Here is a 13,921-nt window from a genome sequence, read left to right on the forward strand (position 1 = left end):
ACTTCATTTTTGTTTGAACTTCATTCAGTCCTCTTCAAAGCCTCTTTTTGCTTCCCCTCCTCCTCCTCCTCTTCCTTCCCATATCAGTTAGCTTTGCTGTGCAATAAACTCTTCCAAAATTTGGTGGCTGAAAACAACATTCTTTTTATTATAGCTCTTCAGTCTCTGGTTAAGCAGGAGTTTCTATAGTTAGCAGGCAGTTTGGCTGGAGATAGATGGTTCTGGATGGTTATATATCTGGCTGGCAGTTGTCAGACTGGTTGCTCTAGGGAACCTCATCTGAGATGACTTGTCTCTGTTCTAAATGGCCTCTTATTCTCTGATAGACTCACCTAGACTTTGCTACATAGTGATCTTGGCAGATCCAGGGAAGGCAAATATCAATGTGCAAGCACTTGTTAAGCCTCTGCTTGGGTCATGTTTGTTGATGTCCCATTGGTCAAAGACAAAGAAAAGGAAAAGGAGAAAGGATGTGGAAAAGTCCATAGCCATTGCAGAAGAGTACTATCCAAGGGCATAGACACAGAGAAGTGTGATTCTTTGGAAGTCTTTTTTGGCCATTCTTAGTTACTGATTTTTTTTTTTTTCATGAATCCTGCTTATTTACAGGTAAATGAACCAATTAAGGAAAGCATAGTTTTCTCAGTTAATTTTGTACTCCTGAGTTACTGTATTTTTACCAACATAAGTTTTTTCCCCCCTAAGTTTTGATTGTAGTTTTATTGTTTGACATTTAAGCATTTATTCTTTTTTTGTGGAAACTTCCTTCATATTTTTTCATGTCACTTAAGTAACTAGTTCTAATAAATTTCTGATAGATGCCTTGGATCTGTAGTCAGTGGTCATTAATCCTTTGAATCTAACCTCCACATGCCTGTGGGAGACAGACAGGTAATGTAACTAAGTTAGCCTGGTTTACATGTAAGCAGATATACTCTTGTTATAAATTAGAAAGTGAAGGATGCCTATCCAAAGTATGTAACCTCTACTCACATGTCATGTAGGGATGTGGGCTCAGTATTTCTAGATCTCCTGGTTTTTCAAAAGAAGTGGGAAATCTAGGTTTTAACATGAAATCTCACATTTAATATGAAATGTATTTTTGAATGCTGATGTTTAATTAAAAATTAAAATGCAATTTCAAAATAAAAAACAATAATGATGCTATTTAGGCTGAAGAAAAGCTTCAGCAGAAACTGTTAATTTGTGAGTTCTTTAATAGATCTTAAACAGCCACCATCCAAGGCCTTCTATCATCTGGTTCAAACGTGAATAGCACGAGTATTATCTGCCACTGCCCCTCAGTTTGTGGTGGTCTCCATATTTTCATTCTGGATGAATTCTTACTTTTCCTCAGTGCGTACTCTGTTTTCTGCCCCTGTGATTGGGAATAGCCTTACACCTTGTCACCTCCATCCCATTCTGTAGCCCTCTGGTACTCTTACTGATCCTTTAAAACTCAGCTGGGAAGTTTCACTTTTATAAGACTTCACTGAATGTTATTTCTCTGTCTGAAACTCGAAGCACTTTGAGTCTTTGTTATGGCATTGGTAATAATCTTCCTTGTATGGAAGTTATTTTTGTATGTGTTATTGTCATTCTTCTAGAAGGTGGAGTTCATCTTTGCTGGGCTTTGTATTTCTTGCATTACTTAGCATGGCCATCATGACTGGAATGCCTGCCTCCCTAATCAGGTGAAGTGTCCCCTACCTATGAGCACTTTATCTGAAGGTCTTCTTGGCTTTCCCTGACAGGGTTAGCTTGGAGTCCCAGGGCTGAGAGAAAAAAAAAAAATCTGTTGTTGAGATTTTTCATCCATGGAAGCTCCATGGAAGTTGGAGCTAGGAAGAAAGGCAGGGGAATTGAGTCTCAAGCCGATTAAAGAAATGAGCTATTAAGATGGAAGGGCAAAACAGGCAGGAATCTGGGATATGGCATCATGGTTATTAGGCAGGCATGATCAGATAGGAGATGGAGGTTTGCAGATCAACAGGTTGCCTAGTTTTAAGATATAATCTCAGAAATACAGCCTGTATTTCTGGGGTTCCTCTAATTCTCAGGCTGTGTGTCCTTAAAGCCCCTTAATGAACGTAAAATTATTTTTTGATCATCTTGATTATAAATTTAATTTAATTTAAACATTAATTTCTTTAGACATTTGCTTGATCTTTACTTTTTTGATTTTGTAGTGTGGTCTAGCTGATTTTTCTGGCATCCTCAGAATGGAAGAGGTACGTTGGCACCAGGTTCCTTGTTGAGGGACCACCAGTCAACTCATTGGTGTCCTTGGTGGCTTTTCTGTATCATGCCCATGGATGCTAGAATACAGAGGATGTTAGCATATGGGAACATAAGAATTTGAAGTATTCCTAGGCACTTCATGTGAGTGTTCTCCAGCATCTTAGTTTTCCAAGCATGGTCAGGTGACCTCGTAATGGTCCCTTAGCTCTTTGTCAAGTGGCCTTTAGATAGTTTGTCAGTTCTAAGGGAAAGCGGTAAGACAATTTTGTTCAACATTTTTTAAAAATTTGAAATATAAAATTATGACTTTTATGAAAATTCTGTTATATTATCAATTGTAGTCTTAAAAATTACACTTTTAAAATAGGATGCTTTTGGTCAGTTAATCTTAATTAAGATCCATTTAACAAAGCTTGCTTCTAATGTATCTTAATGTCATTAGTGAGTTAATAACATTTGATTCAATTTGTTTTTGTTGTTTTTACTATAGCATTGCATTATATTCCTACCTCATAAAAGGGATCAGTATCTTTAAAATGGTTTATGGATGCCTAAGAAAAGAGGTGAAATAGTAACATAAATGCCAGAATCCAGAATAAACTAATAAATGTAAATAGTACCAGACTCCCAGTGCAAGCAGAGGATGTGTAGGGATGAATGAATCTGCAAATCTTCTATAAAGAAATAAAAAAGAGAAAATATAAATCGAAGATACATGATTAATATCAACAAATTTGATTTTATTATGTAATCCCCTAACCCCTGGTGTGTTTTATATTATGAAACATTGTCAAATTGTAGCAGGAAACCACTGAGGCCTTTGCATTATTTTCAAGGCATGGTATCCACTTTGATAAGCCAATTATATTTTTTTTCCTAAGACAATGCTTTTGTGGGGGTTGAAATTCCTATATTTTGCAATAAAGGGAGAGAAGGGACTTAAATAACAGGCACCTCATTCAGAATTGGACTCTTTGAAATAAAAATAGGTAAATGAAAGCTTGCATAGCATGTTGGGTAAAAGCATGGGCAGCCTGAGTTCAAATCCCAGGTTTGTACTTACCAGCTGTGTGTACTTGGTCAAACCATCTCCTTTCTATAGGCTTCAGCTCCCTTATCTACATAGAGGGAATATTAGTAATGTATACTACATAGATTTGTTAGGATGCTTAGAACTAATTTTTGTTAAGTGTTGTAACAGTACCTAGTACCTTGTAAGTGTTACTAAGTATTAATTAAATAAACTGGAACTAAATAAAAATGTTTTTATAAAGATGAGATTCTGACTTAAATGGATATAAAATGAACACTTACCAATAATTTTATTTAACTGTGGTTCAAAGGAGGATTTAAAGGATCCATAAATATAGGTAGTAAGGAACTCTGAAATTAATTTACAAATAAATGCAAATTGACCACAGAACAACATCAGTTGCATTCAAGAGAACATAATTTATTTGCATTTCTATGGACAAGAATCATTTACATTTTTATCTCTTTTCTACAATTTACAGACTTGTATAATAGCTCAAAGACAATGAGAGGTAGAGATTACACTGATGGGTAAACTAGATAGGACATCCACTATTTTCTTTTCTCCGTCATATTTAAATCTTTCAGTATTTTCTGACATGTCAAACTATTACAAATGATAATAAAACCAATTCAAAGTTAACAAATATTACTTGTTACTATTTCTTAGAGTAGGAAGTAGAGGAACAGTTTTTTTTTTTCCCCAATTACCACTTTTGAATGTCACATGACATTAGCAAAGATTTTCTCTTTAACCAAACTTTAATTTGATTCCTCTAAGCCCTTTTCTTGACTAGGTCCTGTTTTTATTAGACCTGCATAGCCCGGTGTTAGCAAGAATTTTGCCAAGTCAATTTAAAGAGAATTCCCTACCCTGGATGTCTGATCACCTTTTATATCTGATCTTGGAAGCCTTGCTTTCACTTTTGACTGATTGGGGATCTGTTGGTGAGGCTGACTCCTAGCCAGTGCCCTGGATGGCAGTCAGTTAAAGCCTAGTAGAATCTTAAGATTCTAAGTATACTCTCAGAAGCTGACTTAGAGCCCCACGCTTCTTTGTGTGAAAGGTACTTACTGGGCTGGAGGTCTTTTTTCCTGGCTCTTTGTTTTGAGTAATGGTTTACTCCTGGGCTGCAAGGGTTTTTCCTGGCTCTTTGTAGACCTCTCTGTTTCCTTTATTTGATCCTGTTCCTCTCTTGGGAGTTTTTTAGTCCATTGAAATGCCCTTCTTGAGATCCTGCTGGCTGTATGCTCTGCCATCTCTGTCTAGTTTCTTTCTTGCTGGCTTGGCTTTACTAAGGATAGTTTGGAACTTCATTGGCTTCTTTGGAAAACTAAAGATCTCCCCAAAGTGGCTGCTCTAAGATCTCTCCCTTCCCGTTGCTTCTGATTTTCCTTCTTCCTCTTACAATCCTTGATCTTCCCTTACACTTCCTTGGATTCTTTGGTATGTACGTCACATCTCTAACTTCAACATCCCTCTGTCCCCTCTGCAGAACTTTTCCCTTTCCAGTAAAGCTTCTCAAGTCACTTGAACTTCAGGCTCCCTGCTTCTCTTGGGGGGAAGGGGAGGGCTCTCAAAAGCAACTACTTAAGCTGAAAAGGAGGAAAAGGTACTTGGAAGCAGACTGCATGTTTTATATACCAGGTAAGCTTTGGAGACATCTGGACAGCTGCTTGATGTCTCCTCAGGCAGTTTCTCTCTAAAATTTCGATCCACAGACTCTATAAGATTACATATCGGAGCAAATGAAAAATCTTGAAAGTCTCCTTTACAAATATTGGTAAAAAGCATTAGCCCTTACATTGAACATGTTACCTTAACTTGTTCTTTTTGCCAGAAATATAATTTGGATAAAAATATCAAGGGGAGGGGCACCTGGGTGGCTCAGTGGGTTAAAGCCTCTGCCTTTGGCTCAGGTCATGGTCCCAGGGTCCTGGGATCGAGCCCCACATTGGGCTCTCTGCTCGGTGGAGAGCCTGCTTTCTCCTCTCTCTCTGCCTGCCTCTCTGCCTACTTGTGATTTGTCTGTCAAATAAATAAATAAAATCTTAAAAAAAAAAAATCAAGGGGAGCATAGACCAGTGTGTACTTCTGTGTTTACCTGACTTATGGTTTAAATTTTAGAATGAAAGTGTAGGATTTTTGTTTGTATGTATGTTTGTGTGTGTGTATATATATATATATATATATATATATATATATATATATTACTTTTCTACTTTTGGATGGTATTACCAAATTAATCCATGAAATCCCATAAAGGAAGTCTATTCAAATTGGTTTAGAAGTAAATTGGAGCTTATAAAAATTAAATATTTCTAAAGCTACCAGAAACATAGAAACTAACTCAAATACTTTCATATGACTTGGATAAATCTTTGGTAAATAAGATTAGTTTAATTGTTTAATAAAACAGCTGTATCTTCTGAGTTATCAGCAATAAGTATAATCATGCATAAATTTTGTTATACTTGGTTTATTAGTCAAATAAGGTTGTGTTATATCTACTAGATATTTAAGATTATAAAAATTACAAATTCAACCCAAGACCAAATGTACAAGTAAAAATGCAATAAAAATTAATTGCCTGATATCCATGACTTCCTGTATGTCACACATAGCAGTAAAAGAAAAATCCATGTATTTAACTTTTTTAGGTTTTTGCTTTTGTGCTGCTTGCCTAATGTTCATGTGCTGTAAAAATAGTTAACAGGGAAATGATGTGAGGTGATAGTGAACTTTGTTCAATGTTGTAATATGTCTGCCTAAAAATAGTTTCCAAAATCTTTTTAGTACCTCTTAACCTTAAGCTTATGCTAAATTAAATTAAGTAAATCTAGATTATTTCTAAGTAAAATACTGAAATACTAATTATTGAACATAACTATTTTTTTTGGCTTTTTCCTTTTGTGTGGTAGTAAATATATTTGAGTTTGTGAATAAATAGGTCCTTTTGCCATATTGTAAAACTTGTACTATAACAATATCTCTAGAAATTGAGAGATGGTATATTCATAAAATTTGCTAGACTGCTACAGAATACTCATATGTTACAATTTATTATTGTTTACTTAGTCATCTCTGTAAAATAAGGAGTACATATAGTTAAAAATGATACTATATGTAAATGAAGCCATTAGAAGCCATCAGAAATAATAAGGGTAAAGAGAAACAACTCTGTATGCAAAGTCTGCAAAGAATGGAAGATTAAAAAAATTTTATTATTATGTTCAATTAACCAGCATATAGTATATCATTAGTTTTTGATGTAGTGTTCAGCGATTCATTAATTGTGTATAACACCCAGTGCTCATCATCACACGTGCCTTCTTTACTACCCATTGCCAGGTTACCCATCCCCCCACCCCTCTCTCCCTTCTGTAACCCTCAGTTTGGTTCCCAAAGTCCAGAGTCTATCATGGTTTATCTCCCTCTTTGATTTCTTTGGAATGGAGGATTTTTGTCGTTGTTAAGGCAAAGAGTCATTTTGCCCTAAATCAAGATCACTGATTATTTCAGAATGAGGAAGAGGTAAAAATATAAACACCTGAATGGATATAGAGAGTAGTAAAAGGTTTGCAGAAGAGGAATTTTGTCTGTGATCAAGTTGGCTAAGATTGAATGGATCTTTTTATTAAGGGTTTTTTTTTATTTGTTTTGTTTTTTTTAATGAGCCCAGTGATATACTGATGGAAAACTAGAGTTGGGTTTTCTCTCTGAAAACAATGACGTTTTCTTGGATTATTGCTCTGTTCTTAATAAGAGATTGTAAGGCATTTTCTTTACCTTTTAAGTAATCTGCCTAGGAAACAAAGATTCTGTGTCTTATCAAAATAATTTCCTGTGCTTTGTGTTGTCTTTATCATATTTGTTTGTGAGAATCTAAGTATTTTTTCATGATGATGTATGATCCTATTTAATCAAGGGTTCAAATCTTTTGACATTTTTTACAACTTCCCAAAATGAAGTCCAAAATGCAATCTTAATTTTAAACTGAAATTGACATTTCTCAGACAGCCCCTGAAAAATCTGAAAGGATTTGTTCTTTCACCTTATAAAAAAGAAATGTTAAATAATTTGGGTTTTTTTGATATTTTTAAATTTTTTTTATTTTTTTAAAGGATTTTATTTATTTATTTGACAGAGAGAGATACAGTGAGAGAGGGAATACAAGCGGGGGGAGTGGGAGAGGGAGAAGCAAGCTTCCCACGGATCAGGGACCCCGATGTGGGGCTCCATCCCAGGATGCTGGGATCATGACCTGAGCTGAAGGCAGCCGCTTAACCACTGAGCCACCCAGGTGCCCCTGGGCAAATATTTTGATATTTAAATTGCATGGGAGACATTGTTAAGTAAGAAGTGATGCTTAGAAATAAGTCAATCAGAGAAAGACAGTTATCATATGATCTCTCTGATATGAGGAATTTGAGAGGCAGGATTGGGGGGGAGTTGTGGAGGGTAAGGAGGGAAAAAATGAAACAAGATGGGACCAGGGAGGGAGACAAACCATAAGAGACTCCTAATCTTAGGAAACAAACTGAGGTTTGCTGGGAGGTGGGGTGAGAGGTGGGGTGGGAGGGGTGGGTGGCTGGATTATGGATATTGGGGAGGGTATGTGCTATGGTGAGTGCTGTGAATTGTGTAAGAATGATGATTCACAGACCTGTACCCCTGAAGCAAATAATACATTATATGTTAATTTAAAAAAATAAATATTTTAGAGCCAAAAAAAAAAAAAGAAAGAAATGATGCTTAACCTTCCCTAGGTTATATTTGTATGGGTAAATATAGATATTTAAGAAATTATATGAAGTTTATATAAATTTGCCAGTACCCTTTTTGTCTGTGGTAAGTCCTGGTATAATATTATCAGTTACAATTCCAGTTATTTAAACATTGTATGTTGTAGAAATAACCAAATTCCCTCATCAGTTGCATTATTTTAATAATGAACTCTTCAGATCTTTAATCATGTAAAAAAGTCTTTTATCATTCTCAGATAACTTTTATTTTACTCTGACTCTTCCTTGAAAGCTCTTGAAGTTACAGGCAAAAGTGCTTCCTCTTCAACAAAATGTAACCATGTCAGAGACCATGGAAAGGGCTATGACAGGTCCTTTGGGCTACAGGCTTACGAAGCACTAGTGTTTAAATAACTTTGAGACCATACTACTGGATTGAATAAGGATTTCCAGCACTAATGGAGAAGATGACTGGTTTGAAAAACTGCTAACTCAGGATCAAGGAGAACAAGAATTACTTACATTAAAAAAAAAGGGAATATATTTGTAATAAATATTCAGTAGAACAGAATAGAGAATTTAGAAATAGATCTCAGCTTTCCTAGAGGTATATTGAAAAGCTTTTTATGTATAGTAATATATTTTAAAACGTTGATGTTATACAGCTTTACTTAATGTCTTAATGTACTACCCGTTAAAAATGAATGAAACTCAAATTATAGTATTGCCATAAAACATTGGAAAATCTGTTGAGTAGTAGAACGTGATGTTTTTGCTTGTTTTCAATATATAAGCCTGATGGCTGTTGTATGCTGGGCAGAGCTTTTTCGCTTTTAAATCTAGCAGCGCCCTCTAGAGTGAAAGGCTGCTACAATTTGATAAGAAAAGCATCTTCACCCATTCAAATATATTTTTTAAAGATTTTATTTATTTATTTATTTGACAGAGAAAGAGAGATAGAGCACAGTAGGGGGAGTGGTAGGCAGAGGGAGAGGGAGACGCAGGCTCTTCATTGAGCTGGGAGCCTGATATGGGGCTCCATCCCAGGACCCTGGGATCATGACTTGAGCTGAAAGCAGCATTTGTTTGTTTGTTTGTTTGTTTTGTTCTATTTTTTTTTAATTTTTAAATTTTTTAATAAACATATAACGTATTTTTATCCCCAGGGGTACAGGTCTGTGAATCGCCAGGTTTACACATTTCATAGCACTCATCATAGCACATACCCTCCCCAATGTCCATATCCCTACCACCCTCTCCAGTCCCCGCCTCCCACCAGCAACCCTCAGTCTGTTTTTTGAGATTGAGTTTTTTATGGTTTGTCTCCCTCCCAATCCCATCTTCTTTCATTTTTTCCTTTCCTACCCCCACAACACCCCCACATTGCATCTCCACTTCCTCATAACAGGGAGATCATATGATAGTTGTCTTTCTCCAATTGACTTATTTCGCTAAGCATAATACCCTCTAGTTCCATCCACGTCGTCACAAATGGCAAGATTTCATTTCTTTTGATGGCTGCATAGTATTCCATTGTGTATATATACCACATCTTCCTTATCCATTCATCTGTTGATGGACATCTAGGTTCTTTCCATAGTTTGGCTATTGTGGACATTGCTGCTATAAACATTCGGGTGCACGTGCCCCTTCAGAGCACCACATTTGTATCTTTAGGATACATACCCAGTAGTGCAATCACTGGGTCATAGGGTAAGGGTAGCTCTATTTTCAGTTTTTTGAGGAACCTCCACACTGTTTTCCAGAGTGGTTGCACCAGCTTGCATTCCCACCAGCAGTGTAGGAGGGTTCCCCTCTCTCCGCATCCTCACCAGCATCTGTTATTTCTTGACTTGTTCATTTTAGCCATTCTGACTGGTGAGAGGTGGTATCTCATTGTGGTTTTGATTTGTATTTCCCTGATGCCGAGTGATGTGGAGCATTTTTTCATGTGTCTGTTGGCCATCTGGATGTCTTCTTTGCAGAAATGTCTGTTCATGTCCTCTGCCCATTTCTTGGTTGGATTATTTGTTCTTTGGGTGTTGAGTTTGCCAAGCTCTTTATGATTTTGGATACTAGCCCTTTATCTGATATGCCGTTTGCAAATATCTTCTCCCATTCTGTCAGTTGTTTTTTGGTTTTGTTAACTGTTTCCTTTGCTGTGCAAAAGCTTTTGATCTTGATGAAATCCCAATAGTTCACTTTTGCCCTTGCTTCTGTTGCCTTTGGCGATGTTCCTAGGAAGAAGTTGCTACGGTTGAGGTCAAAGAGGTTGCTGCCTGTGTTCTCCTCAAGGATTTTGATGGATTCCTTTCTCACATTGAGGTCCTTCGTCCATTTTGAGTCTATTTTTATGTGTGGTGTAAGGAAATAGTCCAATTTCATTTTTCTGCATGTGGCTATCCAATTTTCCCAGCACCATTTGTTGAAGAGGCTGTCTTTTTTCCATCGGACATTCCTTCCTGCTTTGTCGAAGATTAGTTGACCATAGAGTTGAGGGTCTATTTCTGGGCTCTCTATTCTGTTCCATTAATCTATGTGTCTGTTTTTGTGCCAGTACCATACTGTCTTGATGATGACAGCTTTGTAATAGAGCTTGAAGTCTGGAATTGTGATGTCACCGACTTTGGCTTTCTTTTTCAATATTCCTTTGGCTATTCGAGGTCTTTTCCGGTTCCATATAAATTTTAGGATTATTTGTTCTATTTCTTTGAAAAAAGTGGATGGGATTTAGATAGGGATTGCATTAAATGTGTAGATTGCTTTGGGTAGCATAGACATTTTCACAATATTTGTTCTTCCAATCCATGAGCATGGAACATTTTTCCATTTCTTTGTGTCTTCCTCAATTTCTGAAAGCAGCCTCTTAACTGACTGAGCTACCCAGGTGCCCCACCCATTCAAATATTATTGATCCATCCCATTCTGAGGGACATTTCTTACTTAGAAGTAGGACATTTGTTACTTAAAAGTAGCAGAGAGCTGAACCTACATGTTTTTGTTCTGAGTGAATATTCTTTTCAAGGATGACTTTAGCCAACTAGGACAAAATAGAAATAAGCTTGTTCACTGTAAAAATTTATTTTGTTGTGGAGGTTGTGCATCTTTTATTTATTTTATGAAACTAGTGGTACATAATTTTATTTTAAATTTGGTGTTTTCATAATAATAACATTGAATTTTTTGTTGACCAATGTAACATGTCTAAATTTATTGAATGTCTATTATATAAGTGATACTGCATTTGTATTGAGGAATACATAACAAATAGAGAATAAGCCACAGCCCTGGTACTTACACATTTATTTCTACTTGTCTAGTATATCAGATTATGACCCATATTGGCTTTTGTATCAAAATTGTCTTTATTAAGTAAATTAAAACTATTACTATATTCCTTTTTTATTACAGAAGAAAATACTCAGGAAACATCACAGGTGAAGAAAAGTTTGAGTGAAAAAGTTTCTCTCTATAGAGGTGACATCACATTGCTAGAGGTAGATGCTATAGTCAACGCGGGTGAGTACTTGATTTTTTGTGTGTGTGATGTATTTGTTATACGAGTATTATTTTAAAATATTTTTCATAAACAGGAATATAAGTATTTTATGAAAAGATGTCCTTCCTGGTATAGAAATATCTTATGTACTTCCCTCTGGATTAAAAACACTGAGGACTAGTTTATGTATGTGCTACAGTTAATTTGCTAACTCATGGTATCCATGCTAAATTGAGACTATGGTACAGGACCGCTGGAAGAGTGGTAGATTGTTGCAGAAGGTTCTGCTGAGAAAACTGTAGAAGCTCCATTACTGTTGGTTTCATGCTTGAGTTAATAATTGTCCAGCATAAAAACAAATTCATTAAGGTTTTTCCTTCTTTTGAAGAGGTTGTAAAGAGATGATTGAACACCAGAAAGAAGTAAAATAGAAAGTAATTGTTTCTGCGATTTCCAAATCACAGTTTTTTGGTTGTTACTTTTCATGTTTGATATGAAATGCTTTAATTATTTTAATAACCAATTTTTATGTTTGAACATTGGGGAAATTAACGGTGTTTTTTATGGTAGTATCTCCTATATATTTTATTTTGTGGCTGTATATCAAGAAATGCGTAGTAGTTGTGAATCTATAAAAATAAATGTCAATAATAAGAGGATATTTAATAAATTTGTGTTTTACAAAGGTATGCTTTTTTCAGGTTGAAAATGCCAAATAAAAACAAATTTGCACTTAGGTAAGGAGAGGCTTTATTCAAAAAGATTATTACAGTAAAGAGAAAAGAACTATCCTAATAGGCAGAGGAAGAATATTGCAAGAGGAAGAACCACTTCTGTCATGAGATCTATAAGCATCTCAAAGGCCAAGCAGAAAGGGGCTTTTCTTTCATAGGAAGGAGTAAACAATCAGTCTTGGAACACTGAAAAAATAAGATAAAATTTTTTATAAAAAGAGTAAACAGGATAAAAAGAATGGGGTAGGGTACTAGGATGAGTTGGTGGCAAGATTAAAGAATTGATCAGAGAATATTCTTCCCTGAAGTCAGCTGATTCTTGGGAGACGTGGTTCAAGAGGAGTTGTTCATTTTGCATTGCTCAGGGGTGGGTCAAAGTCCACAGACTTGGACGAGGGAAAAAAGCCTGACTGAAGTTTGGTCAACTACAGTTAATAGCCATTGACCAGCCAGAATGGTCAATGGGGACAAACAGTTCAGTTAATCATTTATGAGTGAAAGAATGGGAATTTGGAGGATCTGTGTCTTGGTCTTGTCATAGGTTACAGGAAGTCATCCACGAGATTTATTTAAGTCATATGGGCAAGAGTAGTTCTTTGCTGTAAGCTGTTTCCTGAAACACAAAAGGATGAGGGGTAATTTTTTGGCAGTCCCTGTTTTCTAGAAGTACAGGATTTATGTAAAGTTCAACATTGTTGCAAGGTTCCCTTTGGTGATGAAAAAATTCACACAGGATAGTAGGAACATGCCTTGGTGGGTGAACAGAAGGATCTCATGGAGGACTGGAACATTAATATAGCATCGTTTTGGCGATACCACAGGAAGTTGGGAAGCCTAGTCAGCTTGTTATTCCTGTAGAATTGGTTATCAGTTGCTTTGTACTGTATTTGCTTTGCTATACTCAGAGCTGTTTCTCTCTTTCTCTTCTTCTGACGCCTCTAATTCCTTTCTCGTCTGTTACCTCTCTAAAATACAAAACTCTTCAAGAGAGGGGATATGTCTTGGTCATTTAATCTCTACCCAATATGAATCATTTCTTTTGGACAGAATTATGTCCTCGTATCACCTCTTAGGCTCTAAGTCTCTCTCCCTTGTAGCTAGTCCCCGTGGACTGTTTATTTGTGGCCCTGGGCAACAAGCTGGTTTTCTCTGACCTGTGGGACCTCTGGAAAAGACATGCACTTTGAAGGGATCTCATGAACTCCTCTCCATACAGAGGTTTTATAAGATCACTGTAGTTACTAAGTTATTAATGATTTGTTATGCCCTAAATTCTATAAAAATATGAGCTATAATTTCAAAAAAATTAAAAAATATATTTATATATACACACATATGTATATGTGTGTGTGTATCTATATCTATATCTATATCTATATCTATATCTATATCTATATCTATATCTATATCTATATATCTCAACAGCCTTCCTGTATATTCTTGTAATTTCTAGCTTTTGATCCCAGTTCTGCTCTGTGGGATACAATTAATGACCCATATTTCCTTCTTAAATGCCTGAAGACCTCTCTCTTGAGTTTTGTCTTTCTTGTTATTATCGTAACACTGAATAGGCTATCTTAGCACACTTAATAATAGCAGTAATTATGGTTTTTCTTGGGTTTTGCTAACTGTATACCTGTGTATCTCCCCCTTAAGGCTACAGCCTGGT

The 13,921-nt window shown here is 36.0% G+C and overlaps 1 protein-coding gene across 6 annotated transcripts in view; it reads left to right on the plus strand.

The window, feature by feature from the left end:
- MACROD2 (mono-ADP ribosylhydrolase 2) overlaps positions 1–13,921 on the plus strand; it is a 1,916,992-nt gene that overhangs the window by 69,105 nt on the left and 1,833,966 nt on the right. For all 6 annotated transcript variants that reach the window (XR_013967484.1, XM_080814553.1, XM_080814554.1 and 3 more), the window contains exon 3: positions 11,431–11,538. Coding sequence is in view for 5 of the 6 variants with exons in the window: in XM_080814553.1 (XP_080670679.1) it covers positions 11,431–11,538 (108 nt within the window). In the remaining variant the exon portion in view is untranslated. The remainder of the gene's footprint in view (positions 1–11,430; positions 11,539–13,921) is intronic.

The sequence above is a fragment of the Martes martes genome (genome assembly GCF_963455335.1).
Source record: "Martes martes genome assembly, chromosome: 9".
NCBI lineage: Eukaryota > Metazoa > Chordata > Mammalia > Carnivora > Mustelidae > Martes > Martes martes.